The 27,728-nt window shown below is 62.1% G+C and overlaps 2 protein-coding genes across 4 annotated transcripts; both read left to right on the top strand.

Annotated features, from left to right (window-relative positions):
* The first annotated feature begins 307 nt into the window (after positions 1 to 307).
* Positions 308 to 15,691, top strand: FURIN (furin, paired basic amino acid cleaving enzyme). Of its 3 annotated transcripts, none has more exons than XM_047862558.1 (16): positions 308 to 419; positions 7,671 to 8,010; positions 8,399 to 8,497; positions 8,609 to 8,704; positions 9,055 to 9,183; positions 9,293 to 9,369; positions 9,641 to 9,729; positions 10,246 to 10,418; positions 11,108 to 11,320; positions 11,721 to 11,821; positions 11,942 to 12,045; positions 12,134 to 12,251; positions 12,334 to 12,513; positions 12,949 to 13,073; positions 13,194 to 13,304; positions 13,519 to 15,691. In XM_047862558.1, the coding sequence occupies exons 1-16, from the start codon at positions 412 to 414 to the stop codon at positions 14,106 to 14,108; spliced, it is 2,553 nt and encodes an 850-aa protein (XP_047718514.1). In that variant the 5' UTR covers positions 308 to 411; the 3' UTR covers positions 14,109 to 15,691. The 3 variants fall into 3 exon arrangements, with proteins under 3 accessions (XP_047718514.1, XP_047718516.1, XP_047718515.1); XM_047862560.1 differs by lacking the exon at positions 308 to 419 and adding an exon at positions 3,143 to 3,193; XM_047862559.1 differs by lacking the exon at positions 308 to 419 and adding an exon at positions 3,857 to 4,041.
* Positions 15,692 to 16,414: 723 nt separating this feature from the next.
* Positions 16,415 to 27,099, top strand: FES (FES proto-oncogene, tyrosine kinase). The gene is made up of 19 exons (XM_047862561.1): positions 16,415 to 16,684; positions 17,171 to 17,386; positions 17,580 to 17,753; positions 19,148 to 19,244; positions 19,373 to 19,556; positions 20,966 to 21,103; positions 21,178 to 21,297; positions 21,451 to 21,573; positions 21,687 to 21,873; positions 21,995 to 22,078; positions 22,871 to 23,080; positions 23,335 to 23,457; positions 23,824 to 23,877; positions 24,555 to 24,673; positions 24,994 to 25,088; positions 25,169 to 25,292; positions 25,524 to 25,681; positions 25,781 to 25,903; positions 26,741 to 27,099. The coding sequence occupies exons 2-19, from the start codon at positions 17,180 to 17,182 to the stop codon at positions 26,881 to 26,883; spliced, it is 2,463 nt and encodes an 820-aa protein (XP_047718517.1). The 5' UTR covers positions 16,415 to 16,684; positions 17,171 to 17,179; the 3' UTR covers positions 26,884 to 27,099.
* Positions 27,100 to 27,728: the final 629 nt, after the last annotated feature.

A 27,728-nucleotide genomic window follows, 5' to 3' on the forward strand; every position in this document is an offset into this window, starting at 1 on the left:
CATCCAAAGCACATATTGGGTGCCCAATTGTGGGTAGCATCGGCTGGGCACTGAAGACAAGGAAGAAGACACAAAGTAGGCAAAGGGAAGCTATCAAACCGGTAAGTGACTTCGGGACATGGCAGAGCCACACAGGCAAAGGTAAGCGCAGACCCACCCCAATAACTGGGAAAATGAGAAGGGCCGGCCATGCTGTGATCCTGTCCCAGCGTGACCAGATATGTCACCAACAAATCGTTTCCAGCTCCTCCCCCCACCCACAGACACCCTGTTTGCCACCCGTCATATAAAGGAGGTTTTCCCAAAGTGGTTTAGCCAGAACCGGATAGGCCCTGCCCTGTGACCAGATAGGAGGAACCTGGCTGTTGCCCTGGCAGCGTTCGAGATGGACCCCAGGTGTTCTGGCGCTAGATGGTGAAGTATGGGCATGCTTTATTCAGTTTTTCATGACTTAAAGGTTTAATTATTTCATTATAAGAAGTTACTGGAGACATTTCTGAAAAACGCAGGTAAGCAGAAAGGAAGAAAACAGAAAGCTCTCAAATCCCGCCCTTTCAGAGAAAATACCAATTAAATTTTGTCGTGTGCCCTTCCGTGTATTCTAAGAATGCGGTGTGGACATCTTGATTAAAACCAGGTGTGGGTGCTGCTGTCTAAGGCTTTGAGGTGCCTGAGAGTGGGGAGGAGGTTTTGAGAGGGGGGGACCCCCAGAGCATTCCAAGGGGACATGGGCGAGCCTGGGTGGGTGCAGCCAGAGGACTGAGGTTGCCCTCCAGGAGCCTGGCAGATTAGCCCCAGTTGAAAGATGAAGAGAGGCCCGGCTGCCTGCCCCCCTCCCACCCCGGAAGGTGCAAACCCGTTCACAAGCCCCTTCCTCGCTCAGGCCTTACCCATCAGGCCCTGTTCCCCCTCCCACCCCCTCCCCCACCCCTCCCAGGCCTTCCTGCTCCGGACTGCCGTCACATGGTGCTACCAGGTGTATAAACTGATAAACTGTGACCCAGAGGCCCTTGGGCTCTTAAGGCCCTAAGGGGGACTTGGGCTTCAAGGCGCAGTTTAGCTCCCTCAGGCCTCGAGGCCTCAGATAAATGGTTGGGTGTGATAAAAAGAACAATACTTGCCCCCAGAAACTTGTTTCGGGGAGATAAAGGGAGAAGTGGGCTAACAGTCACCAGCTGAGACAAGCTGGGATTCTCTCCCAGAGGGCTCTCACTCAAGGAGAGTGGCTTCTTTTTAGCGAGAGGACAGTTGTACGTGAAACTCCCAAATGCGAGGGGGACTAAGGTAAAGATGCTGGGGGCGACGTAAGAACAGGTGCTCACTGGCTCAGTCCTCTCCTCCCTCCGCCCCCAAGTGATGCACCTCTGAGCAATACCTCAGGGCCCAGGCAGGGTAGGAGAGGCGGGCTCTGCAGCCGCTGGGTCCGGGGCCAGCCCCTCCTCCCCCCTCCACCCCCCTGCTGCTCCCCTGGGGCCAGCCTCCAGGATGGGTGGGGCACCCAGAGGCGGCCGGCGTTGCTTGGTTTCTGGCTTGACCTTTCTTCTAGGCAGGAGGACAAGTGGGAAAAGGGCACCACACTGGGGGACCTCAGAGGCTCCAGGCTACCCGGGGCCAGCCCTGTCCCTGTTTCCCCTCAACAGGGTTCTCTTGCTCACAGACTGAGGAAGAATCATGACTCACTTCCTGCCTCAGTCTGACTGCACAAGTATTGTTCTCCCAAACGTGGCTGGTGCTGGTGGGGCTACCCCAGGGTGGCCCGGATCAATCTCAGCTTTTGGGGAGGGAAGTTCCCACTCCGAGAGGGAGCCAGACAGACAGCTCCCGGCCCGACTTCCGGGACCTCACGTTCTAACCCGAGTGTCCGGTTTTGGCAGCATTTGCTAGGGTAGCCGAGTGGCGCCTTCGCGCGTGAATTGAATATCATCTCCATCCTACGGAGGTCGAGGAGCAGTCTCTGCCCATCCCTCCCTGCTCCCTGTGAGATTACCTGGTAGCACAGTACATCCATCCCAGTAAATGGAGGCTCTGAGAATTAAGGAACTCGTCTAAGGTGGCGTGGCATAAAATGACTGCTGTGGAAGGGGGGGGGCGGTGGTGGCGGGGCGCCTGGGTGGCTCAGTTGGCCCAGCTTCTGACTTCGGCTCCGGTCATGATCTCACGGTTTATGGGTTCGAGCCCCACATCGGGCTCTGTGCTCTGAGCGAGGAGCGTGCTTTGGATTCTCTGTCCCCTCGCTCTCTGCCCCTCCCCCACCTGCACTTTGTCTGTCTCTCAAAATAAATAAATAAAAACTTAAAAAAAAAAAATAGTGCCTCAGGGATCTGGACCCAGGCTGACATGCCACCTAGTTACCTTAGGGATATTACTTGACCTCTCTGGGCCTCAGTTTCCTCTTCTGTAAAACGTAGACAGCGCTACATAAAAGGTGCCAAAGGAAGATGTATTGTACCCACCTGGTGGGGTTGGTGGTGAGGAAGAAATAAGTTAACACATGGAAAGAGCCGAGAATAGCACCGGGCTCACAGTAAGCGCTTGGTGGTGTATCTTTTCGTCATTACCCACCCCCCCCCACGCACCCCCCACCGTGTTCAGGAGGCCATGGGGTGACACTGAGCTGCCAGGTAATCTCAGCAGGAATGGATGGGCAGAGGCTGCTCTTCGACCTTGAAATAACCCAGCCTGGGGAGCTCTTGGCCACATTTCCCCTCTTTTCTTTCTCAGCTCAAGCAGTGGCGGCCTCAGCCAAGTAGCACAGACGTTTTCTAGGGCAGGGACCCAGGGAGGGAGAGAAGCCGGTTGGTATATTGCAAAGTAGCTCGGTTTCAGGCTCCACCAAAGCCCCAGATCTCGTCCAGGCTCTGGGGCCTGCCAGCTGGGGGCAAATTATTTAAACTCTGTGCTCCTCAGTTTCCTTATCTGTAAAATGGGATTACCAATGTCGGCCTGGAAGCATTATGTAGATTAAATGCTGTACGGAAGGAGATAATAATGTAAAGTGACTGTCCTGGTGTCTGGCAGGCGGTTGGTGTTTGAAAAAAAAAAAAAGTTAAAAAAAATTAAAAGGCGTGGGCTGACTGGTTCAGCTTATCCACCTGTCTATATAGATGCAAACAGTCGTGACTCTTCTAACAGTAGGCCTTGGGAAGGTGTGCCCCATCTCGGTGAAGTCTGACCTTAGGGGGAGCTACCCCAGGTGGGTCACCGCAGGACACTTAACCGGGTCATGCCCAAATTCAATTCGTGGCTCAGGAATGAGGCAGTCGTGGCGTGGGGGGTGGGGAGAGGGCCAGCTCCCCCACAATCCAGCCGAGACCGAGCTCCGCGTGCCTCCTCAAGCCCGCGGCAGCCCGCGCCCAGGGTTCCGAGTTCGGGTCTCCGCGGCCGCCTGCGCCTGCCCCGGGAGCTCGTGGCGCGCAGAGCCGAGCCCGGCGGCGGGAGCGCGGGCGGCGGGGCCGGGGTTGGGGGTGGCGGGGGACGCGCCCGGCGGCCGCCAGGGCTTTGGGATCGCCGGCTCCACTTCCTACCTGCCCCTACCGGGCGCCGGAGGCAGCGGCCGCCCCAGAAGGCCGCAGGGCCTGGGCTCGGGGCCCGGGGCCCGGCGCCCTGGGCGCGCGGCGCCGGCGCTCCGCACGCGGGCCGGGGCGCGGGCGGCATGGGCGGCGCGGCGGGCCGCCGGCGGCGGCGGCGGCGGCCCGGGAGCGCGGAGGTGGCGCCGCGAGGGGGAGGGGCGCGGCGGCGGAGGAGGAGGAGCCCGGGCCGCCGCAGCCGCTGACAGCCGCCGGAGTAAACAAGCCGCGCCGCCGCGGCCCGGCCGCTGCCCCCGCCCGAGCCGGAGCCCGAGCCCAGGCCGAGCCCTGCCCTGGTCGCCGGCCGGGCCGAGGCCGCCCGCCGCGCCTCCCCGCCTCCGCGCGGTGACGCTGCTGCTGGGCGCGGGGACGGCGCCGAGCCCAGGCCCCCGCCGCCGGGCTCTCCGCTCGGCCGAGGGGCGCCCGAGCCGCCGCGGCGCTCGCCTGGAAAAGTTACCCGCCCGGGCTCCCTCGGGTAAGCAGGAGGGCGCGGGGCCCGGGGAGGCGGCGCGCCGGGGCGGCCGGGGCGGCCGGGGCCCGGAGGGAGCTGGCCGGCCTGGGCCGCTGTGCGCGCGGAGCGGGCTCCGCGGCCCCGGCCGGGGAGGGTCGGGGCCGCCCTGACCCGGGCCCCCAGGCCCCGGCCGCCCGCCCGGCTTTCGGAACTGGCTCGGGGGCCGGCCCGAGGGTGGAGCCGCGGGGAGCAGGAAGGGCGCCGCGCAGCCCACCTGAGCGCGCCGGGCCCGGCTCGGCCCCCGGCCCCCGGCCCCCTGCCCGTGCCGGTACTTTTCCGCTTGGGGCCGGGGCGAGCCCTCTGACCTCAGGAAGCGTCTGCGGGGGCCCCCGCTGGGGGCGGGATGGGGAGAGAATTCCAGAGGCGCCGGGTGCTCCCGCCTCCCCGCCGGCCGCCGGGGGCCGCCGCCGGCTCGCCCACTCCGCGGCCCGGGAGGGGAGGAAGGAACAGCCGGGGCCGCGGGGACCGTTCCCGGCCCGGCCCCGCCGCCGCCCGCGCACCTGGGCGACGGAGACTCAGGTGCGGGTTCCGCGGGCTCCGGGAGGCCGGCTCAGGTAGGTTCCGGGGCTCCCTCCCGCCGAGGCCTGGCCCAGGCCCCTGCTGCCCCCGTGGGGTGGCTGGACTGCGGGGCCGCCCGCTTGCCAGACAGGTCCGACAGCGGTCACTGGTCAGTACCTGCTGTCCCCGAGCCCCTGGGGGTGCAGACCCTCGGCCGCGGGAGGGTGTTGGGATTCTGTGTTTGATTTGGGAAGTGTGAGGAGAACCCAGGTGCTGTGGGCCTAGTGAGGGCTGGGCAGCTGCGGGCCAGGTGTGTGGACAACAGCATAGGAGGGTAGCCAAAGCTGGCCGCGGCTCAGAGCAGAGCAGAGCAGCCCATATTGGACTGTTTCCTATATTGAGCTTCCACATAAAATTCGATTTTCTAAAATGGATTATATGGCTTTAAAAAAAAAAAAAAAGTTTGTAAACCTCGGATCTAGCAGTTTTTACCACCAAGGAAACTGAGGCCCACCAAGGAAACGGAGAGAGAAAGTGACTTGCTTGAGATCACACAGCAAATGAGTCGTTGAGCAGGGACTGGAAACCAGAATTTCAAGAGAGCCTTTCAAGTTGCCTGTAACAGGCCCTGGCTTGGGGTCTCTGCTGGAAAAGAGAGACTGGATCGGGTTTCCCAGACAGCCCCTGTCCACGCCAGAGCCTCAGTGCCTGAGCACCAGCAGCCCTGCCTGGGGGGTAGGCTCAGTTTGATGCTTCAGACTGGCTGTCTGTGTCAGAGGTTCCTGGGACCAGAGAAAGGGCTTTGCCTGAGACCACAGCCAGAAAGAGCACTCCCGTCTCTGTGGCCACGGCCCAGAGCCGAGTCCCATGTGAGAGGGCATCACGGGAGGCTAGAAATACAGCAAGCCTCTGGGTTGAAGCTGAACTGGGACTCATAGGGTGAGTCAGAGTCTGGGATGGGGGTGGGGAGAAGCCCATTCATTCATTGTTCTCAGCGCCTGCTGTTTGGGGAGGGGGGATCTTCCCTTCATCCAGGATGCTGAGCTAGGGCTGTCTAGGGGCTTGGGGGCTCCACGGGGAGCTATATCCATCCACCCCGTGACGAGGGATGCTGTGCAGAGGGAGGCAGGCCCTTTCCTGGGAGATTGTTTGGTTGTGCCTGAAGCCTGCTTTCTTTTTGGGTGCTGCAGGGTAATTAAATAGTTGGTTAATCACCTCTAACGTCAGCCAGCTGCAGCCCCATTCACCGTGTGCTGGAAGCTGGGTCTTGGTTTGGGGGCTTCAGCAGGGCTCACGGCACTGTGGTCGGGGGCAGCTCCACTTGCCATCTGGACCCAAGAGGCAGCTCTTGCAACGGCAAGAAGGGGGAGAAGAGGCCTTGTTTCTATCTGGCTCTGCCCCCCGCCCCCTCCCCCCATCCTCTGTTAAACGAGGGGCTTGGGATCCCTTCACATGCTGGGGCCTATGTTAGGCCACCCCACCATTGCTAAGACTGGCTTTGTGGAACTTGGAACTCCAAGGCATCGTGGGTCTGTGGCTTCCAGGCCTGTCCTGGAGCCCCATGGACTCTGCCCGGGTTGAGGAGGGGCTGCGTTGTGAGTGCCCCCTGCCATCAGCTGTCAGGTTATTTTTGTGTAAACTGAAAATACCCTGGGAATTGTGTGTTGAGTCCCTCCCAGCCTGCAGGGTGGGACTGCAGGGGGACCAGCCAGGGAGGCCAGTTGTGGCAGAGGGTAGTCAGCCCCTGGAGAACTGAGGCTTCCCGGTGGTGAGGGTGGTGAGCGAGTCTGCCCCGCTCCCCACGGCCTGGGGGAGCTGTGGGGAGCTTCCCTTTTGCCGCCTGGCAAGAGTGGCCTCCTTTGGGGCTGGGAGTGGTGGGGGCATCCGGGACCCTGTGGGCAGGCTCTCTGCTCTCTGAGCTTGGCACTGAGACAGGATACCCCCAGCAGCCCTGCTGGGGCCTCCCCCAGCTTCTCCCCACCCCAGGGGCTTGGCTTCTGGCTAGTCAGGGGCCCTTTGTGGGGACAGTTATGTGGCCCCGGGCAGAGAGGTCCCGCTGTCTGTTTGCTGAAGGAGGAAAAACAACACGCAGACTATTGATTCAGCCTCACCTTGGCGCTCCTGGCTCAGCAGCCAGTGTTTGCCCTGGCTGCCTAGGCTCGGATTACGCAAGGCCGGTGGGCGTGGAGTTCGAGGGGGCTGCTGGGGGGCCTCTGCGCCCAGGCCTGGGCAGGGCTGGGCGGCCCCAGCGTTCCCCAGGAAACAGCCTGAAAGGAGTCTGGGTCCCCGGTTTTGCTGATGGCCACCAGTCTGGAGTCTGTCCGTGGAGGGAGGTGAAGCCACTGGGATCCCCTGTGCTCAGCCCCCAAAGCCCCATCCCTCCTGTGGTCGCCCACTGTTTCTTCCCAGGGGCTGTGGGGCTTTGCAGGTAATTCTTTGTGGCTGGGTCTGCTTTGCTGAACCAAGAAACCCTGGTGAGCCGGGTAGACACCCCCCCCCCCATTCAAAAAGTTTGAAAAGCCAACATTTTATTTCTTTGTACAATGTACCTAGGTAATTTGGAAAATCTACAATGATACAAAGAAGAAAATAACAATTACTTGTAACCGTCACCATCTTGAGAGAATCATTGTTAACGTTTTTGCATGCAGCCCTTCCAGATTTTGTTTTGTGGTTCTATATAAATATACGCGTATAAATAGTTATTTAAAAACAAAATGGGGTCATGTGTGCGTACTGCTTCATAACCCATCCTTTTCGCTTTGATTGTGGTGAACATTTATTCAGTTGTTGTTTCTGATTCTGAGTGACTCAAGCTTGATACACTTCATCCCACTTCCATATTCTTGTGTGGAGAGAGGCTGAGGAGGTGTGCGCGCGTGTGTGTGTGTGTGTGTGTGTGTGTGTGTGTGTGTGTGTGTATGGGGGGCCCGTCTGGCTGGCTGGCTCACCGACCTTGGGGGGCTGGATTTTCACCCCTCTCCCCTGGGCCCCTTTTCAAGCCTAGATTGTGCCATGGGGTGGGAAGGCAGCTTTAGCACATGGCCGGGGAGGCACTGACGGTCTTCCCCTCTTCCTCCCTTGTCCCCCCTCAGGGCCGGCAGCCCTCCTCCCCTGCCCACAGCCCTGCCCTGCTCGGCCCCATGCCCCCGCCAGTCAGCCCCGGGCCACAGGCAGCAAGCAGGCACGTGGGAGCCGAGGCCCTGTGACCAGGCCAAGGAGACGGGGGCTCCGGGGTCCCGGCCACCTGTCCCCCCCATGGAGCTGAGGCCCTGGTTGCTATGGGTGGTAGCAGCAGCGGGAGCCTTGGTCCTGCTGGCGGCCGATGCCTGCGGCCAGAAGGTCTACACCAACACCTGGGCTGTGCACATTCCCGGAGGCCCAGCCGTGGCTGACAGCCTGGCACGAAAGCATGGCTTCCTCAACTTGGGCCAGGTAGGCGCCCTCACTGCCCGCTGGCCTGGGCATACGACACTGCCGGGGGTGGGGTCAGTGAGGGCAGGGGTTCAGGCACTGGGACCAGGAACTGTGGGGCTTACCTGGGTAGCAGGCGTGTTCTGGGTGGCGAGGGGGATGGGAGCGGTGGCTCGTCCTGCCTTTGGGCTTCTGACATAGGTTGTTTGGAGAGCCGGGGTATCCCAGGGAGATAGAGTCCCTCTCTGTCCTTGCACCTCCTTGCCGGGTCCTGGGCAGGCAGCAGATGCCCTACCAGCCCCTGCCGCCGTGAGCCTCCCGTGAGCAGCCGGTCATCCACCCCCATCCGCTCCCTCCCCGGGGGGCTGACAGATGGAAAGCCCAGCTCAGTCTCCCTGCTCTGTTGCAGATCTTCGGCGACTATTACCACTTCTGGCATCGAGCGGTGACAAAGCGGTCCCTGTCGCCTCACCGCCCGCGGCACAGCCGGCTGCAGAGGGAGCCTCAAGTGAGTGCGGCCCCAGCCCTGCTTGCCTGCCACCCTTCCCTTCCTGCTCTCTGGAGCCGCTCCAGTCCTCCGCCCACACCATCCCTCCCTCCCTGCCTCCCTCCCTCACAGGTACAGTGGCTGGAGCAGCAGGTGGCAAAGCGAAGGACCAAACGGGATGTGTACCAGGAGCCCACGGACCCCAAGTTTCCCCAGCAGTGGTACCTGGTACATTGCCTCCTCGGGGCCTGGGTCCTCCTCTCCCCACTGCATCCATCCAGCCCCCGAAGGGTCTCGTGGGAGGGCAAGGCTGACTTTGAAGCCTTCCCTCATTCTTCCTCCTCCTCTCTACGGAGCACTGTCTCCCTAGCGCTTCCTGCTGAGCCTGGAGTTTGCCCTTCCAGAGTTTTTTACGCTCCCATGGAGCCCAGACAGCCAGTGGCAGTGTTTCAGGAGAAGGGGGCGGGTGGAGAAAGAAGTTTTGGGGGTGGTGAAGGGATTCTTCGGGGTACCCCTAAGCTCACACGGCCAGCCGCGTCTTCTAAGTGCTGGGGTGACGGGGGTGGGTGTCCCTGCAGTCTGGCGTCACCCAGCGGGACCTGAACGTGAAGGAGGCCTGGGCTCAGGGCTACACGGGGCACGGCATTGTGGTCTCCATCCTGGACGATGGCATCGAGAAGAACCACCCAGACTTGGCAGGCAATTATGTGAGGAGGTGGGGGGGGAGGCAGTGACCCCTGTTGAGGGGTGTCTCGGGGCTGTCCTGCTGTGCCAGTGCGGTCAGACCATTCCTGACGACGGCCATGTCCTCTCCAGGATCCCGGGGCCAGCTTCGATGTCAATGACCAGGACCCTGACCCCCAGCCTCGGTACACACAGATGAATGACAACCGGTAAGAAACGGCAGGTCCCTGGCCTCCGCCTCAGTTCTCCTCTCTGGCACTGAGGAGGCAGGGCCGGGCCTGGGTTAAGACACCCCCCCTGAAGAGGCTGAAGTTTCTGTTTTGCTCAAAGCCGAGGTGGCCACAGAGTGGAGAATGTGGGAGGGGACCGTGCACACAGGCAGGACGGCGCTCTTGGCTGGAGGGGTGGGCCGACCCGTCCCGTTCCTGAGGCCTCACCTGCTCTGTCGACCGCTAACATCCTGCTCTTGGCCCCTGACAGGCACGGCACACGGTGTGCGGGCGAGGTAGCCGCGGTAGCCAACAACGGCGTCTGTGGCGTAGGCGTGGCCTACAACGCCCGCATTGGAGGTGGGTGTGGGCCTTGGCCACCCTGTCCTTTGGGAGGGCCCTTCGGGTGGGACTTTCTCCACCCACTTCCCATCTGACCAGTGCCCGTCACCTTCCGCCTGTGGATCCTTTCGGCCACATGGCTATTCCTTAGAGGGTTCTCGACAGCTCAGAGAGCCGAGCTGTGGGACAGGATGAATGTTTCTCGGCCGGGGCCTCCCTAAATCCTCTCCACCCCCTCTGAGTCCTTACATGGCAGGCCTTGGTCACCACACTCCTCCGGGAACCCGGAGGCTCGTTTTAAGCCAGGGTGTGTGGTCGAGGGCAGGGTGCACTCTTTTTGGTTTTTTCCCTTCCGGGTCTCGTCTAGGAGAGGCAGAGAGGCAGGCCAGGGGGTTAGGGGCTTGGGGTTTCCCAGCACCAGCCTCTGCCCTCCCCCTGCCCGTCCTGTGGGCACAGGGCTGGGGGTGCTCCAGGGGGTGCCCCTGGCAGCTAGACCCACGCAGCATCCCTCTCCCCACCCCCCTCTGTGGCCAGGGGTGCGCATGCTGGATGGCGAGGTGACGGACGCGGTGGAGGCGCGTTCGCTGGGCCTGAACCCCAACCACATCCACATCTACAGTGCCAGCTGGGGCCCCGAGGACGATGGCAAAACCGTGGATGGGCCTGCCCGCCTGGCTGAGGAGGCCTTCTTCCGGGGGGTCAGCCAGGTGAGGTGGGGAGGCCAGGCCCAGCCTCTCGGGGGCAAGCCGGGCGCTGTCTTTTCCATAGCTTTCTTCCTGTGTTTTTTGGTTCCTGTTTGTTTATTCTTGTGTCAAATTGTCATTTTTTAAAAAGTGTTCTTTAACGTTCATTTATTTTTGAGAAAGAGAGGGAGAAAACGCATGAGCAGGGGAGGGGCAGAGAGAGGGGGCGGGAAGACACAGAATCCGAAGCAGGATCCAGGCTCTGAGCAGTCAGCACAGAGCCCGATGCGGGGCTCAAACCCACGAGACATGAGGTCGTGACCTGAGCTGAAGATGGACGGTTAACTGACTGAGCCACCCAGGCACCCCCGATTTTAATCTTATACAAGGCGTATTTATTACAACGGCGAAGGACTAGAAGGGCAGAAAAGGGGAAAATGAGTAAAGATGACCCATCGCTCCAGCCTCTGGGATCACCACTCCGGGCACTTTGAGTCGTAACCTGGGTCTGTTTTTCTGCACACAGGGGACATACTTGCATATGTATCTGACCCGCCAGGGATCTCCCAGGCTGCGGGACGGTGTTGGGCGTGTGCAGAGACAGGCCCTTGGGAATGAAGCCCCAGCCTCCCCAGTCTCTGGCAGCACCTTCCCACCAGGCCTCCCTCCCCCAGGCCCTGTCTCCAAGTGACCCTGGCCCGTTCTGTTCACAGGGCCGTGGGGGTCTGGGCTCCATCTTTGTCTGGGCCTCGGGGAATGGGGGCCGGGAGCATGACAGCTGCAACTGTGACGGCTACACCAACAGCATCTACACGCTGTCCATCAGCAGCGCCACGCAGCTCGGCAACGTGCCCTGGTACAGCGAGGCCTGCTCGTCCACGCTGGCCACCACCTACAGCAGCGGCAACCAGAACGAGAAGCAGATCGTGAGTCTCGCCCTGGGTGGGGACCCTGGGAAAATGCTAGCCTGCTCTGCCCCGGGGCCCACTTTCCAGAACTTGTGCGGCCGGGTGGTCGTGGCGGGGGTATCGTGGAACGGGAGCTGGCGGGCTCTCTGAGACTGGGCCATGGGGCTGTCTGAAGCCCCTGAGAAGTGTAGCCTCTCCCCAAAGGTATGCGTTGCTCTTACTGGTCCCCAACCTCCAGCTCCACCCCTTGTTCCTTGGGAAACCGAGGCCCAGAAAGGGCCGGGCATTGGCCTGTTCACAGCAAGTTAGCAAGGCAGCAGCTGGGACCGTGTGTTAGTTCCCAGGGCCTGTGGGCAGAGGGAGGGCAGGCAGATGGCCCCTCTTAGTCCCTCCACCCATCACATTGTCCTCCTGGTAGGTGACCACGGACTTGCGGCAAAAGTGCACGGAGTCTCACACGGGCACCTCGGCCTCTGCCCCCTTGGCAGCCGGCATCATCGCCCTCACCTTGGAAGCCAAGTAAGTGGGTCGGGCTGAGGAGCAACCCTGTCCCCACCAGCGCCCCCTGCAGGGCAGCCTTTGGTCTGCAACTTCTTTCTGAAGAGGCTGAGCCCTGGCCTGTCCCTCCCACCTTTGCAGTAAGAACCTCACCTGGCGGGACATGCAGCACCTGGTGGTACAGACCTCGAAGCCAGCCCACCTCAATGCTAACGACTGGGCCACCAACGGCGTGGGCCGGAAAGGTGAGGACAGGGTGGCCCAGTGCTCCAGACTGGGGGAAGGTCAGGGGAGCGCCGCCTCCCGGCTGACCCCACCTTCCCTGCCCCGCAGTGAGCCATTCGTACGGCTACGGGCTGCTGGACGCAGGTGCCATGGTGACCCTGGCCCAGAACTGGACGACCGTGGCCCCCCAGAGGAAGTGCATCATCGACATCCTCACTGAACCCAAGTGAGGGTTGGATCCTGGCTGGGAGGGGTGGGTGGGGCCCAGGGGTCACAGGGGGTGCAGACCCTCCCTGCTCTCTGCACAGGGACATCGGGAAGCGCCTGGAGGTGCGGAAGATGGTGACCGCCTGCCTGGGGGAGCCTAGCCATATCACGCGGCTGGAGCACGCACAGGCCCGCCTCACCCTGTCCTACAATCGCCGCGGTGACCTGGCCATCCACCTGGTCAGCCCCATGGGCACCCGCTCCACCCTGCTGGCTGCCAGGTGCTTGCTCCCTCCCCTGCCCAGTTTGTCCTTTCTCTCACACTCACATGCGTTCCTTCACGCGTTCACACCCTTCCTGACTTGTCACACAGTCTTAGTGGCCACCACGTTCTTCTCAGTGGGGGCGCTGTTGGCATTTTAGGAGGCCCGGTTTTGTCCTATGGGGCTGTCCCCACATTGCAGGAATCCCTGGCTTCTACCCTTTCCATGCCGGGAGTGTGCCTTCCCACGTGTAGCAAGCACCCTTGCACGTTTCCAGAATCTTCTGGTGGAGGGCATCTGGCCCACTGAGAAACAGCCCCTATGGCCCCTACAGGCATTTCCAGCCCCGTGGGGTCCGCGTGTCGTGTACGGGCCATGTGTTGTGACTTTGGCGCCCCCTGGCTGGGTCTCCCCGGGGCCTCTGAGACAGCCGTGGGCACCCTTCTCCCCCAGGCCACACGACTACTCCGCAGATGGGTTTAATGACTGGGCCTTCATGACAACCCACTCCTGGGATGAGGACCCCTCCGGCGAGTGGGTCCTGGAGATTGAAAACACTAGCGAAGCCAACAACTACGGTATTGGGGATATTGGAGGGCTCAGGGGAGGGGGATGAGGAGGAGAGCTGGTGGGCTCTGGGATTCCAGGTGCCGTGCTGGTGCCCCCTAACTCTTGCCTCCCCGCCAACCCTGGACTAGGGACACTGACCAAGTTCACCCTCGTGCTCTACGGCACGGCCCCTGAGGGGCTGCACGCGCCTCCCGAAAGCAGCGGCTGCAAGACCCTCACGCCCAGCCAGGCCTGTGTGGGTCAGTAGTGGATGCCGTCGGGGTCTGGGGGCCTGGGGCTTGCGGGGGGGCAGAGGGTACCTGTCCTGAAGCCCAGCGCTGGGAGGAAAGGGGGTTTGGAGATACCCGGGCATGAGTATGGTTCCAGGGCCGGAAGCTCCCGGGGGCCCACGGTGACTGCTCGGGGCAGCCGTGTCTGCTTAGCTGACGCCCCCCTTCCGCCCCCTGCCGGCAGTGTGTGAGGAAGGCTTCTCCCTGCACCAGAAGAGCTGTGTCCAGCACTGCCCGCCAGGCTTCACCCCCCAAGTCCTCGATACACACTATAGCACCGAGAACGACGTGGAGATCATCCGGGCCAGCGTCTGCGCCCCCTGCCACGCCTCGTGTGCCACCTGCCAGGGGCTGGCCCCCACGGACTGCCTCAGCTGCCCCAGCCACGCCTCCCTGGACCCCGTGGAGCAGACCTGCTCCCGGCAGAGCCAGAGCAGCCGCGAGTCACCGGAGCAGCAGCCGCCCCGGCCACCCCCGGAGGTGGAGGCCGAGCCCCGAGCCAGGGCAGAGCTGCTGCCCTCACACCTGCCCGAGGTGGTGGCCGGCCTCAGCTGCGCCTTCATCGTGCTGGTCTTCGTCACCGTCTTCCTGGTCCTGCAGCTGCGCTCGGGCTTCAGCTTCCGGGGGGTGAAGGTGTACACCATGGACCGTGGCCTCATCTCCTACAAGGGGCTGCCCCCCGAAGCCTGGCAGGAAGAGGGCCCGTCGGACTCGGAAGAGGACGAGGGCCGGGGCGAGAGGACCGCCTTTATCAAAGACCAGAGCGCCCTTTGACGAGCGCCCACTGCCTGCCCCTTCAAGCCCATCCCCTCCTTGGGCACTTTTTAATTCACCAAAGTATTTTTTTATCGTGGGACTGGGTTTGGACCCCAGCTGGGAGGCAGGAGGGGCAGAGACTGCTTCCCGCCCTACCTTCGGGCCGCCTGGCTGCCTGAGGTGGGGCCCCAGGACCAGCTGGGAGGCAGGGGAGGGCCTCACCCCACCTCCAGCACCTCTTCCGTGTGGAGGAAGCAGTGGAACGTTTAGGGCAGCTTTCCAAGGTCCAGGCCCCAGTCGGAGTCCCTGCGGAGCGAAGCGGGTCAGCCCGTTCGGGCTTCCTGACCCGGGCTGCAGCTCTCATCCCTTCCCTGTTCCTCTAAAGCAATAATGGTCCCCATCCAGGCAGCAGGGAGGCTGGCCTAGGGGGTATTTGAAGGAGGAGGCCACCTCTCCAAGGGCTTTTGTATCCCCGACCCTGTCCCCCACGTCTGGTGAGCCTCTTGAGGAAGCGGTGATCAAAGGAAGGGACCAAGGAAGGCAGGTGCTTCCAGGGCGAGCATGCGTGCACGAGAGGTTGTGTCCCTGTGCCCACCTCCACCACAGCTGGCTGCCCACCGAGCGTGGCTGGCCCGACCAGGCCCCCGAGCCAGCATCCTGACCACCCTACCTTCTCGGGGCCCCCTCCCCTCCCGCCAGGGCCCAAGTCCCTGTTTTCTGAGCCCGGGGGGGCTGCCTGGGCTGTTGGCACTCACAGTCCCGGAGCCCCTGGGTGGGTGGTGGGGGGGGGACGGTGGCCCAGCCGGCCTCTCCCGCCTCCCACCCAATGCTGCTTTCCCCTGTGGGGATCTCAGGGGCTGTTTGAGGATATATTTTCACTTTGTGATTATTTCACTTTAGATGCTGATTTTTTTTTTTTTTTTTTTGTATTTTTAACGGGGGTAGCAGCTGGACCACCCACCTTCCCACACCCACTGTCCACTCTGCTGTTCCCCCGGCTACCCTGGCCCCAAGGTGTGGGGGGCTGCAGCATGTTGCTGAGGAGTGAGGAGTAGTCAAGCCCCCAAGTTCTGAAGAGGCAGGTGGACAAGCCAGGTGGGCCCTAGGAAAGGGGGTCATGGTGGGAGGAGCAGGCTGTCATCCGTGTTTCAGGTGGGGCTCATTGTGCCAAGGGCTCATGGGTCACTGGTTCTCCAAGTGCCAGGGGTGGGCAGGCGGTGGCACTGAGCCCCCTCCAACACTGTGCCCTTGTGGAGAAAGCACTGACCTGTTCTGCCCCCTTAAGTCCCCCTCTTCTGACGTGCCTTTTGCACCCCTCCCATTAGGACAATCAGTCCCCTCCCATCTGGGAGCCCCCTTTTCTTTCTCTCCCCCAGCCTTTCCTGGCACCCACCCACCTGCCCAGGGGTGTCCCCTCGTCTCTCATCCCCCCACCCTTGTGGCCAGCCTGGCTAATTTTGTAAGATACTGGGTTGGTGCCCAGTGATTTTTTTTTTTTTCCTTGTAATTTAAACAGGCCCAGCGTTGTTGGTTCTATTTAATGGACACGAGATAATGTTAGAGGTTTTAAAGTGATTAAACGTGCAGACTATGCAAACCAGGCCCGGTCTCCAGCGTGGTGATGTTCTTCCTAGGATCCTGAGACTGCATCTGGGATGGGGACAGAGAGTGGGGCCAGTTAGACGTCCCACTGGCCTCCTAGCTCTAGGGCCCCTTTTGGGCAGCAGTGGGCTGTGGAAGGAGGCAGCAGCTGGAGACCAGCCCCAGGGCATGGGGGGAGTGAGCCCTAAGAGGAGGACAAGCCAGCCCTTCCAGCCCCGGGGGGGCCTGGTCTCCAGCAGGGAGGAGAGTTAATTCCCGTGTGGCCCCCTTGCTCAGGTTCTCACTTAGCTGTAGGGCGGAGGTCTCCGGTGGGGCCTGACTGAACCCAGATAGATTGCTTCTGCTGGCCCTGTCAGGCTCAGGAAGCTCCATACCTGTCCACTCTCCAGCTCCAGTGGAGCAACCCCTGGCAACCTCCCACCCCCCCCCCCCCCACAACGCCAGGCTCCCCTCGGGACAAGACCCCTGCCCCCCCTCTCTGGGCTAGGGGAGTGGTTTCACCAGGACCTGTGCGCCGAAAAGGAGGCCTCTCCTCGGGGATATTTACTTGGAAATTTTATTCAAATGGAGGCTGGCGCCTGAACTCTCCTTGGGGAATCCGATGGGGTGGGGAGGCCCGGCCCAGGCCTCCCCCTTCCCCTCTGGGCCGCCCTGGCCGCGCGCCAGGCCCCCACCGCGCACCGGCCGCTACCCCGGGCTCCCGGGCGCTGCCCAGGCCCCGAGGGCGCCGGCAGGCGGCTCTCCGCGGCCATTCTTCCCCGGCCCCCTCCTCCCTTCCGTTTCCGCGGCCGCAGTGGCGCGCTGGGCAGGGGGGCCGGCAGGCGTCGGGGGCGCCGGCCCTCCCGCCCGCCCCTTCCCCTTGCAGGCCCGCCCCGGCCGGCCGACTGAAACCGCGGCAGGAGGAAGCCGAATCAGGAACTGGGCAGGGTGGCCCGGGCCCGGAGTCATCCCCCTGAGGCGTCCTCGGCAGCCCCGGAGCAGCTGCCCGCGCGGTAACTCCTGCCCTGAGGCTCGGGGGGTGTTGGGCGGGTGCCGGCGCGGGCGCGCGGTGGGGTGGTGGGGCAGGGCCCAGCCAGGGGTTCGGGGACGGGGGACGCCGGACCGGGTGGGACCTGGCGGAGGGGCAGGGGTACCGGCAGGGCTCAGACCGTGGCTGCCTGAAGCTCCTCCACCCCCACCCCTGATGCCCCCCTCCCCCCGCTCACGGAGCCCCTGGGAAGGGCGCTGGGTAGAAGGGCCTGGGGAGGGAGGGGACCCCTGGCGCCAGGCCTTGGCCCGAGACACAGGAAGCAATGAGGGCCGGTCTCAGGCCAAGTTGCCATTTTGTACCTATGGCTGCATTTCAGCCGGAGAGCACCCCACCTCCTGTGTGTCTGCAGCTCCTCTTCCCCCAGCAGCCCCCAGCCCCTCTGCCCCACCCCTCCATCTCCAGCGGCTGCCTTACCCCATGGTGGGCCCTCTCCTCTCTCTGTCCCCAGGACGGCACTATGGGCTTCTCTTCCGAGCTGTGCAGCCCCCAAGGCCATGGGGCAGTACAGCAGATGCAGGAGGCTGAGCTGCGGTTGCTGGAGGGCATGAGAAAGTGGATGGCCCAGCGGGTCAAGAGTGACAGGGAATATGCAGGGCTGCTGCACCACATGTCGCTGCAGGACGGCGGAGGCCGGGGCACAGGCCCCTATAGCCCCATCAGCCAGGTGGGGTTCCGTGGGACCCTAGTGCTCCTCACCCCCTTCCTGCCTTCGACGGAGAAATCCCCACGGGTGTCCCTTATGTCTGCCTGCCCCCTTCCTTTCCCCGAGCCCACTGGGGAGGGTTGGAGAATCGGGCAGGCCCAGGCTTGGGAGCCATTGTCCCCTTGCTCCCTGTCTCGCCCATCCCGTGTTCTAGTCCTGGGCCGAGATCACCAGCCAGACGGAGGGCCTGAGCCGGTTGCTGAGGCAGCACGCGGAGGATCTGAACTCGGGGCCCCTGAGTAAGCTGGGCCTGCTGATCCGGGAGCGGCAGCAGCTGCGCAAGACCTACAGCGAGCAGTGGCAGCAGCTCCAGCAGGAGCTCACCAAGGTGCGTGCGTGGCCCTGAATGTGTACCACCCAGAGTTTGAGGCTACAAGGGCCGGTTTTGCACACAGGACGCCCTGGATTCACTGGGGAAGTGGAAGTCCCTGACCACAGGCCTACCCCAGCTTCCGTCCCTCCTCCCTGCATTTGGGCTGGCCTGCAACAAGGCCTCTCTGTGCATTTTGTTACCTGACCACATGCCCGAGCAAAGGGCCGGGAGTAAGGGTGGGCCATCCAGCCACCACCTCCCAGGCACATGGGATCTGTGACCCACCTCTTGCCCTGCGCCGGCTGGCTCTGGGGTCTGAGAGACAGCAAGGGGAATCGGGGCTAATCTGTCTGCCCTTGGCCTAGGTGGGCTCCTCCCAAGGCACCAGAGACACCACAGGGAGCAGGGTGGCCCCCTGACACAGCGGTTTAAGACCAGGGCCGCAGAGTCAGCCTGTCAGCATTTGAACCCTGCGCAGCTCCTGGTCTGGAGGCTGTGTGATTGCAGCTATTTGTGTAGGTGCTTCAGCCTCCTGATTCAGTGTGCTGGTCAGCACTGCGGTGCCACACCCCTTCCACCTGCGCCAAACCCAGCCTTACCGTGGACCCACAGCGGCCCCTGGTGGCCAGTGTCCACCTACCGTCTCCCCAGAAGCACACTGAATTCAGCGGTCGGCCCATTTGTGTAGGTACTTTTACTGGAACACAGCCGTGCCCGATTGTTTGTTTTCACATTACCTATGGCTGTTACAGGGCTCTAGTGGCAGAGCTGAGTGATTTCAACAGAGACTGCTTAAAGAAAAAGTTTCATCTGGACTTGACCTTAAGCTGTTACAGGCGGGGAAACTAAGGTTTAGAGGAAAGGGATAGAACTTACCCAGAGGATCCCAGTGCGTACATAGGGGAGCTGGGGATAAGAACTTTGGTCTTGGCCATCCGTTGTTCCTGCACCAGGAACGTGATTTATTGGACTCGGTGCAAAATGAAAATGAAACGCGGGGCTTCTTGTGGAAAAATTGGTAAGAATTTCGAGATAGCATCAACAGAGCATCAGACCCAGCACAGGGCCCTTCTGAGGGTGGAGTTCTGTGCCGTGACTCCTCAGGCCACACGTGCCCACAGCCGGGTCCTGCCTGCCCCCAGACACCCCTCTAGGTCAAGGAGGGACAGGTGGAATCTGCCAGGCCCACCTCTCTGCCTCCCCCAGGGGCCTGTCCTTAACCCAGGTGCTCTCATCCTAATGTCAGCGGCAGAGGCTGGGCTCCAGAAGCTTCCCGGCCCCTCCCAGAGGAAGGACTTGGATGTGCTTCCTGCCTAGACTGCAGGGCCCGTGTGGGGCTTCACCTCCAGCAGGAATCTCCTGTGCCCTGGGGACCTGCCACCCCACACTGGCCTCTCCTCTCTCCCCAGACCCACAACCAGGACATCGAGAAGCTGAAGAGCCAGTACCGAGCCCTGGCACGGGACAGCGCCCAGGCCCGGCGCAAGTATCAGGAGGCCAGCAAGGGTGCGCGGCTTCCCTTCCCGGAAGAGAGGGATCCCCGAGCCAGCCATGACCTATCCACAGGTGCCCAGGGAGTGGGGCGTCCCCAGGCCTCTGGGCCGTCACCCACAACCCCTCTCCTCACCCGGCAGACAAAGACCGCGACAAGGCCAAGGACAAGTATGTGCGCAGCCTATGGAAGCTCTTTGCTCACCACAACCGCTACGTGCTGGGCGTGCGGGCCGCGCAGCTGCACCACCACCACCACCACCAGCTCATGCTCCCCGGCCTGCTGCAGTCGCTACAGGACCTGCACCAGGAGATGGCATGCATCCTGTAAGCCCGCACCCCAGCCCGCCCGCCCCCTTCACAGCCCGAAAGCCCTGCCGCCAGGCCCGGAGGCAGGGTCCAGTGACAGTGGCCGGTGACAGTGGCCGCGTCACCACGGGAGAGTGGGCCCTGGGCTGAGGTTTGGAGCCCGTCAGCTCGTATCCGGATGCCGTTATTCCAGGATCCCTTACTGCAAGGTTTGGTTAAATTTATGGAGCCCTGCTCTGGGCTCTGGGGTACAGCAGAGACCAACGGAGACCAAAAACGTCTGTCCTTTGGGATCATTCGTGTTACCGGAGAGAGAAAAGAAAGTCACTACAGTGGATGGTGTGTGGAGGCAGTAAGTGCTGTGGAGAAAAATAAAACAAGGAGAGGAGTTTGGGGGGCTGGGAGGATGGACAGCTTTCAATAGAGTGCTTTGGAAAAGCCTCCATTACTGGAGTGAACCAGGGGGATGTTTGGAGAAAGACCATTCCAGAAAGAGGGAAGAGCAGGTGCATAGGCCCTGAGGTGGGAGAGTGCCTAGAATCCAGGAACAGCAAGGAAGCCAGCGCATCCTAGGCAGAGTGAGGGGAGGGCAGAGCCGGACGCCAGCCCGGATGGGTCCAGGGGTTGGGGGGCTACTGGGTGACACGGGGTCCAGCAGGCCGTTTTGAGCACTTTGGCTCTGCTGTCTTAAGGATAGGCTTTGGGGCGCCTGAACAGGGCCAGGGCGATGAGGCGGAGGCTGCTGTGGTCATGCAGACCACGGACTGTGGCCGCTGGGCCAGGGCAGCAGTGATGGAAGGGAGAAGCCCTAAGTTCCCGGGTGCACCCTGAAGGCGGAGTGGAAGTGAGGTGTGAGTCGAGGGTGACCGCAGGATGACTCTTGGAAGATGGAGTTTCCGCCACCTTACGTGGACAGGGAGGGGAGAAACGGGTTCAGGAGATAAGAATAGGAGTTCATGTTTCAACTCGCGGAGTTTGGGTGTCTAAGAGATGTCCAACGAGACGTTCGAGCAGGTGGATGGCTGCGTGCGGCTAGAGCCCTGGGGAGGTCCCGGAACTAGACACGGAGATGTCGGGTCAGCGGCACGTCAACGGCCTGTGCATGTAGCAGAGCCCCAGAGCCGCAGCTGTTGGGCTGGCTGCCCAGGACAGATGTGATTGTGCTCGCATTCACTGAGCGCTTCGGTATACCGCCCTCTGTGCACACGCGCTCTCGTTGGGTCACAACGCCCAGCGTCCCCAGTGTCCACATCGGGAGGCGAAGATAAGAGAGACGTTGAGTAATTTGTGTGTGGTCATTTGGCTGGTAAATGATGGAGGGAGGGGTCAACCCCAGGGCTGACTACTCTAAACCCAGTGTGGCAGGTGAGCTTTCCGGCCTCACCCAGCCTGAGGCCGCACTGACCAGCGCTCCTGTTTGGGGACAGGAAGGAAATCCTGCAGGAGTACCTGGAGATCAGCAGCCTGGTGCAGGACGAGGTGGTGGCCATTCACCTGGAGATGGCTGCAGCTGTCGCCCGCATCCAGCCCGAGGCCGAGTACCAAGGCTTCCTGCGACAGTATGGGTAAGCCCCTCCTTCCTTCCGCCGGGCACCAGGGCCGCTGGCCCGTTCACTGACGGGGCACTGTCCCCCTGAAGGTCCACACCTGACATCCCACCCTGCGTCACCTTTGATGAGTCACTTCTCGAGGAGGGAGAACCGCTGGAGCCCGGGGAGCTGCAGCTGAACGAGCTGACCGTGGAGAGCGTGCAGCACACGTGCGTGGTGGCCCGGCACCGGGCCGGGCTGGCCGGGGTGGCCAGGGGCGGACGCCGTCTCCGCGGAGCCGCAGCCTGCCTTGCTTGGCTCTGCGGGGATGCCTCCGTGGGGCACGGGACACGGCTCTCACACGGCCCTTCCTCCGGGCACAGGCTGACCTCAGTGACGGATGAGCTGACCGTGGCCACCCAGACGGTGCTCAGCCGGCAGGAAGCGGTCGCTCAGCTGCAGCGCGAGCTCCAGAACGAGGAGCAGAACACCCACCCCCGGGAGCGGTGAGTGGGTTCGCCCACGCAGCCTCCCCGCCCCCACCTCCACACCCCTGTCCTTGGGCTAGAGGCTGAGCCCCGCCCCCTCTCTCCCACCTCCCACCTGGCCCCGCCCACAGGGTGCAGCTGCTGGCCAAGAAGCAGGTGTTGCAAGAGGCGCTGCAGGCGCTGCAGGTGGCGTTGTGCAGCCAGGCCAAGCTGCAGGCCCAGCGGGAGCTGCTGCAGGCCAAGCTGGAGCAGCTGGGCCCTGGCGAGCCCCCGCCCGTCCTGCTCCTGCAGGATGACCGCCACTCCACGTCGTCCTCGGTGAGCCGCCCGCCGCCATCCGCCGCCGCCAGCCACGCCTGCCCGCCCGGGGCGCGCTCCTCATGTTTGCCCTCCCCCTCCCCAAGCCCGGCCACCCGCTGACGTCTGTCCCTGGCCCCAGGAGCAGGAGCGAGAAGGGGGAAGGACACCCACCTTGGAGATCCTTAAGAGCCACATCTCAGGAATCTTCCGCCCCAAGTTCTCGGTGAGTGGAGCCTCTGCCCCTCTCCACGGGGTGGCCCGGGCCGGGCCAGGGGTCTCAGGCATGTACTCCCTAAGCCCCTTACACCAGGGTGTTTGGGGTTAGTCGCTGGGTTGCCCTAGAGAGGAGGCTCTGCCCAGAGGAGGCTGCTTTTTTTTTTTTTTTTTTTAACGTTATTTGTTTTTGAGAGAAAGAGAGCGTGAGGGGGAGAGGGACAGAGAGAGAGGGAGACACAGAATCGGAAGCAGCTCCAGGCTCGGAGCCGTCAGCACAGAGCCGGCCGCAGGACTTGAACCCACAAATGGCGAGATCATGACCTGAACTAAAGTCGGGCGCTCAACCGACTGAGCCACCCAGGCGCCCCAAGAGGAGGCTACTTTTATCGGGGAGTCCCTGTCTTCCCCGAGAATCTGGGCTGCATACGTCCCCAGATCTTGCCGGCCTGCACCTCCTTCTCCTCCACCCCCCTGTGTGCTTCAGCCTTGTTCCCCCCACCCCCACCCCCCACCCCCACCGGCTCTCCCTGCATTGGGACAAGTTGAGCAGCTGGGGCCTGGAGGAAAAGGCAGAAGCCTGCTTTGAGATGAGCCAGCGTGGGCATCCCCTCCCGGCTCTGCCTCCAAAGTCATTTGCTTGCTTCGGGGGCTCTAATGCCAACAGGTGGTTCATGAGGATGAGGGGCATATACGAGAGAGAGACCCCCCCCAAGCCCCGGCTGACCCCTGTCTGTCCTGGCGGCCTCCCCTGACAATCTGGCTGAGTGACCCTTCCTCGTTCCTCCCCTGCCTCTGCCAGCTCCCTCCACCCCTGCAGCTCGTACCAGAGGTGCAGAAGCCCCTGCACGAGCAGCTGTGGTACCACGGGGCCCTCCCACGGGCAGAGGTGGCTGAGCTGTTGACGCACTCTGGGGACTTTCTGGTGCGCGAGAGCCAGGGCAAGCAGGAATATGTGTTGTCGGTGCTGTGGGACGGTCAGCCCCGCCACTTCATCATCCAGTCTGCTGATGTGAGTGGGGCCTGGACTCCAGCCTTCCCGCCTCGCTACCCCTCTCCGCCCCCCCCCCCCCCCCCCCCCCGCCGACCGCACCCAGTCCCTGCAAGAAGCCAGACACATAAATCCTCTAAGGAGGGGCTGCGGGCCTGTGGCGCAGCATCAGAGAGCACATTTTCTGGCGGCCCTGCCTCCCGTCCCTCCCTCCTGTCCCAGGGCTCAGGCCCCCTCAGCAGTGGGGGCTGTTGACCTTGCCGCCCGCCCCGCAGAACCTCTACCGACTGGAAGGAGACGGCTTTGCGAGCATCCCCTTGCTCGTCGACCACCTGCTGCGCTCCCAACAGCCCCTCACCAAGAAGAGCGGTATTGTCCTCAACAGGGCTGTGCCCAAGGTGAGCCCGTGCCACCAGCGTCAGAGCACGAAGGGCTCCCGGGGTCCTGTCTGCAGACACGGTGCCAAGTGATTCCGCCCTCGCCAGGGGGCCAGCCGCCCTCTAGGCTTGGAATCTCAAGGCCCCTTCCGTTCCATGGGGGACACACACAGCTGACGTTCCCCTAGTCAGGGCACCCGCCTCATCTCCCGAGTCATCTGAGTGTGATCCTAATACCACCCAGCCCCCATTTTTCAGACCAACAAACCGAGGCACCAAGAAACGAAAGACATTGTGTTGGTGGGGGATGATGTCCGGTCCCTTGCAGGGCCCAGCACGCATTCCCCTCACTGACTTCGGCCCCCCCCCAACTCCTCCCTCCCCCAGGACAAGTGGGTGCTAAACCACGAGGACCTGGTGTTGGGTGAGCAGATCGGGCGGGTGAGTTGAGTATTCTACCAGCTTCCTGTTGTCTGGTGTCTCCCTCCTCTAGCATCGCTGTCTCCCAGACCTCGGGCCAGGTCAGCCCTAAACCTTGGCCTCAGGGAACCTTTCTGTCTTCCTGCCTCAGTCTGAGTGCCAGCTTGGACCCCTGATTCTCCACCTGGCCATCGCCACACACCATCCCACAGGAAACAGAGGGAAAAGTACCTACCCTGGAAACTTCCCTGGGGGGTGGGGGGGGTCCTTACACCAGAACCCTCCAACCCTCAACTCCTCCCACCACCCCCAGGCCCTTGTCTCTTCAGCTCGCTCTTATGTGCATGGGGAGACATACTTTGTTCATGTGGGCTGTAAAATACACGCTAAGGAAAAAAGTCACTTTCTTAAAACTCAGAATGTTTTTTCAACCCAAGCGGGAAGTGATTTTTGGGTTTTCTGGGTCACTGCTAGGTGAATGTGGCGAGTCAGAGGTAACCTTCTCTGCCTGTCCCCTGTGCGCCATCTGGGTTCCCCACCCAGGCAGAGAACTCCTAGAGAGCACGACTGAGCGGTCTTCAGCATGGGGACAGTGAGTGCAGGGTGGGTGGGGACGAGGTGAGGACAGGTCCCCGGGAGTGAGGAAAAGGAAGACTGATGGTCCAGGGAAGACTGATAGGAACTCGAGACCCTTTCAGGGGAACTTTGGAGAAGTGTTCAGTGGACGCCTGAGGGCCGACAACACTCTGGTGGCCGTGAAATCTTGTCGCGAGACACTCCCACCTGACATCAAGGCCAAGTTTCTTCAGGAAGCAAAGTAGGTGGTAAAAGAACGATCCCATAATTCCGCACGCAGTGGGTTCGTCTGGGCATGGCAGGGGGTAAACTTGGACTTCGATGGGAGTGTTTAATCCTCACGCCCCCATGCAGATGGGACTCCCCCCCCACACACACACACAGTGTCCGTGACCACCCGAGGTCACATCTCCAGGTCTGCTGGCCTCAGCGGCCAAGCTCTCCAATTCCGCTGCCCTCTCCCGCCCTCCCTCAGTCTCCCTGGGGCTCGGGGGCTCCCGCGGTCGGGGAAGTGAACGTGCCAGCCCCCGAGGCGGGCTCCTAAGCGGCAGTGCCCCCTAGGATCCTGAAGCAGTACAGCCACCCCAATATCGTGCGTCTCATCGGCGTCTGCACCCAGAAGCAGCCCATCTACATCGTCATGGAGCTCGTGCAGGGTGAGCCGAGGAAGCCGGGGTGGAGGCGCAGGGAGGGGGGTTGCCGGAGGCTCACCCAGGCTTCCCCTGCCCACCGCCAGGGGGCGACTTCCTGACCTTCCTGAGGACGGAGGGAGCCCGCCTGCGGATGAAGACGCTGCTGCAGATGGTGGGCGACGCGGCCGCGGGCATGGAGTACCTGGAGAGCAAGTGCTGCATCCACCGGTGGGTGAGGGGCGCCCCCCCCCCCCCCCCGCCTGGCGCAGGCCGTGCTGTCACCCTGCCGCTCCCCTCACGGCAGGCCCCTGCCCCAGGCGTGGAGTCGGCTCGTCCTCGTGGAGCAGGAGCCGCGGGGCGAGGAGCAGCTTGGTTCACGGCTGTGCCTAGAGCGGGGCCGGGCACGGGGGCAGGTGCCGCCGGGGCCCCGGCTCAGTGGCCCTGCCCTGCCTCGCCCAGGGACCTAGCTGCTCGGAACTGCCTGGTGACGGAGAAGAACGTCCTGAAGATCAGTGACTTCGGGATGTCCCGGGAGGAAGCCGATGGGATCTACGCGGCCTCAGGGGGCCTCAGACAAGTTCCGGTGAAGTGGACGGCACCCGAGGCTCTTAACTACGGTATCTGGGCCTCCGGCCGGGGGCAGGGGGCCAGGCTGGAGGGGGCCTCACTCTGGCGAGCAGACGTGGCCGGCCCACCCACGCCTCGCCTCCCCACAGGCCGCTACTCCTCTGAGAGCGACGTGTGGAGCTTCGGCATCTTGCTGTGGGAGACCTTCAGCCTGGGCGCCTCCCCCTACCCCAACCTCAGCAATCAGCAGACCCGCGAGTTTGTGGAAAAGGGTAAGACGTCCCTGCGGGATGGCAGCTCCGGAGCCACGCCCTCTTCTCCGGGCCGCGGCTGGGTTCCTCCAGGTCCCCGGGCCACCCACTGGGGCAGAGCGAGAATCACCCTGTGGCTGCCACGTGTGTGCGGGACCAGCACTGTCTAATTTACTCTTCATAACTTGGGAGGGAGGGGCTTAATGTGTCCCTCTTACAGACAAAAAAACAGGCTTGCGGGGGCGCCTGGGTGGCTCAGTCAGTTAAGCACCTCTCAGTTTCGGCCCAGGTCATGATGTCATGGTTTCCTGGGTTCCAGCCCTGCGTTGGCTCTGCACTGACAGTGCGGAGCCTGCTGGGGATACTGTCTCCTTCTCTCTCTCCCCCTTTCCCACTCTCACCGTCTGTCTCTCAAAATAAATGAATAAAACTTAAAAAATAAGTAAAAAGAAAAAAAAAGAAAACTGGCTTGCAGAGGTCACACAACTGGCACACAGTGGGACTGAGGTTAGACCCTCTGTCCTTGGAGCCTTTGAAGAGTGGAAACTCAAGAACAGTGCATCTTTTTTTTTTTTTTTATGTTTTTTAATTTATTTTTGAGAGAGAGAGCATGAGTGGGGGAGGGACAGCGAGAGAGGGGGACAGAGGATCAGAACTGGGTTCTGCGCTCACAGCAGTGAGCCCCATGCGGGGCTCGAACTCACGAATCGTGAGATCATGATCCGAGCCAACTGAGCCTCCCAGGTGCCTCGAGAACCGTGTCTTAGGCCACTCCCATTGCTCAAGGTGTGTCCCCGGGGACTGCTGGGGTCTTCACGCCTGTTCCTCGCACCCCGTGTGCTGTGCCTGTCCCCACAGGTGGCCGCCTGCCCTGCCCCGAGCTGTGCCCCGACGCTGTGTTCAGGCTCATGGAGCAGTGCTGGGCCTACGAGCCCGGGCAGCGGCCCAGCTTCAGCACCATCTACCAGGAGCTGCAGAGCATCCGAAAGCGGCATCGGTGAGGCCGGCCCTGCTTCTCAAGCCGGCGGCCTCGACAGGCAAGATCGTACCTCCTCCCCAGTCCAGCCCACACTGCCGGATGGCTCCTCGCAGCCCTGGACCGAGCCACTGGCGTCCATGCTGCGGGCATGCATGTAGTTCGCTGGGCTGTGCGGTCCCGCTCCTGCCCGGGGCTCCCTCTCCAGATGGAAATAATAAAACCACTTGTGCCCATTGAATGCTCTCAGCATGTGCGCTCCTCTGGAGGGCAGGTCTTAGGAGTAGCTGGCCTCTGCTGTGGCCACGGGGAAGGCAGAGGACCGGCAGGGTTGACGGGGCAGAACTGACGTGGTCTGGTCGCCACTGGATGTGAGACACGGGGAACGGGGAGAGAGATCAGGTGACACACAGGCTTCTGGCACAGGGCAGCGTCTTGCCTGAAACAGAGTCACAGACAGAGGAGCAGAGCTGCGGAAAGAATGGGTAGTTTGGAGACGTTGCATTTGCGGGGCCTGTGGGGATGATGAAGTTTTGGGGTGATTGGGGTTCATGGGGTCCGGAGCCGACGGCCAACAAGGAACTCCTGAAGATGTCTTTGGTGCAAATAGGTGATTTTATTAAAGCACAGGGACAAGGACCCGTGAGCAGGAAGAGCTGCACTGGTGGGGAGGGGGTCAGGGATAGAGTAAGTCTAAGGAATTTTGGAAGCAAGGTTTCCAGGGCCTTGAGGGGCTAGCTGTTGCTAGGGAAACGCCATTTATTATCATTTAATAAAACCTGAGTCCTGAGACCCTTCAGATGTATATTGGGGGCCTTAAGCTTGGAGTAGGATTGCCAACGTATATCCTGGGGCGGCTGAGATAAAGGA

This window comes from Prionailurus viverrinus, chromosome B3 (genome assembly GCF_022837055.1).
Source record: "Prionailurus viverrinus isolate Anna chromosome B3, UM_Priviv_1.0, whole genome shotgun sequence".
Classification (NCBI taxonomy): Eukaryota; Metazoa; Chordata; class Mammalia; order Carnivora; family Felidae; genus Prionailurus; species Prionailurus viverrinus.

What these genes read in the sequence shown, in the direction of transcription:
- FURIN (XM_047862558.1), top strand. An exon ending in TTCCCCAGCAGTGGTACCTG is followed by an intron (nt 8,705 to 9,054) that starts GTACATTGCCTC and finishes GTGTCCCTGCAG; the next exon opens with TCTGGCGTCACCCAGCGGGA. An exon ending in CAGACTTGGCAGGCAATTAT is followed by an intron (nt 9,184 to 9,292) that starts GTGAGGAGGTGG and finishes TGTCCTCTCCAG; the next exon opens with GATCCCGGGGCCAGCTTCGA.
- FES (XM_047862561.1), top strand. Translation starts at nt 17,180, where the DNA reads ATGGGCTTCTCTTCCGAGCTGTGCAGCCCCCAAGGCCATGGGGCAGTA. An exon ending in GTATCAGGAGGCCAGCAAGG is followed by an intron (nt 19,245 to 19,372) that starts GTGCGCGGCTTC and finishes CTCACCCGGCAG; the next exon opens with ACAAAGACCGCGACAAGGCC. An exon ending in AGCAAGTGCTGCATCCACCG is followed by an intron (nt 25,293 to 25,523) that starts GTGGGTGAGGGG and finishes TGCCTCGCCCAG; the next exon opens with GGACCTAGCTGCTCGGAACT.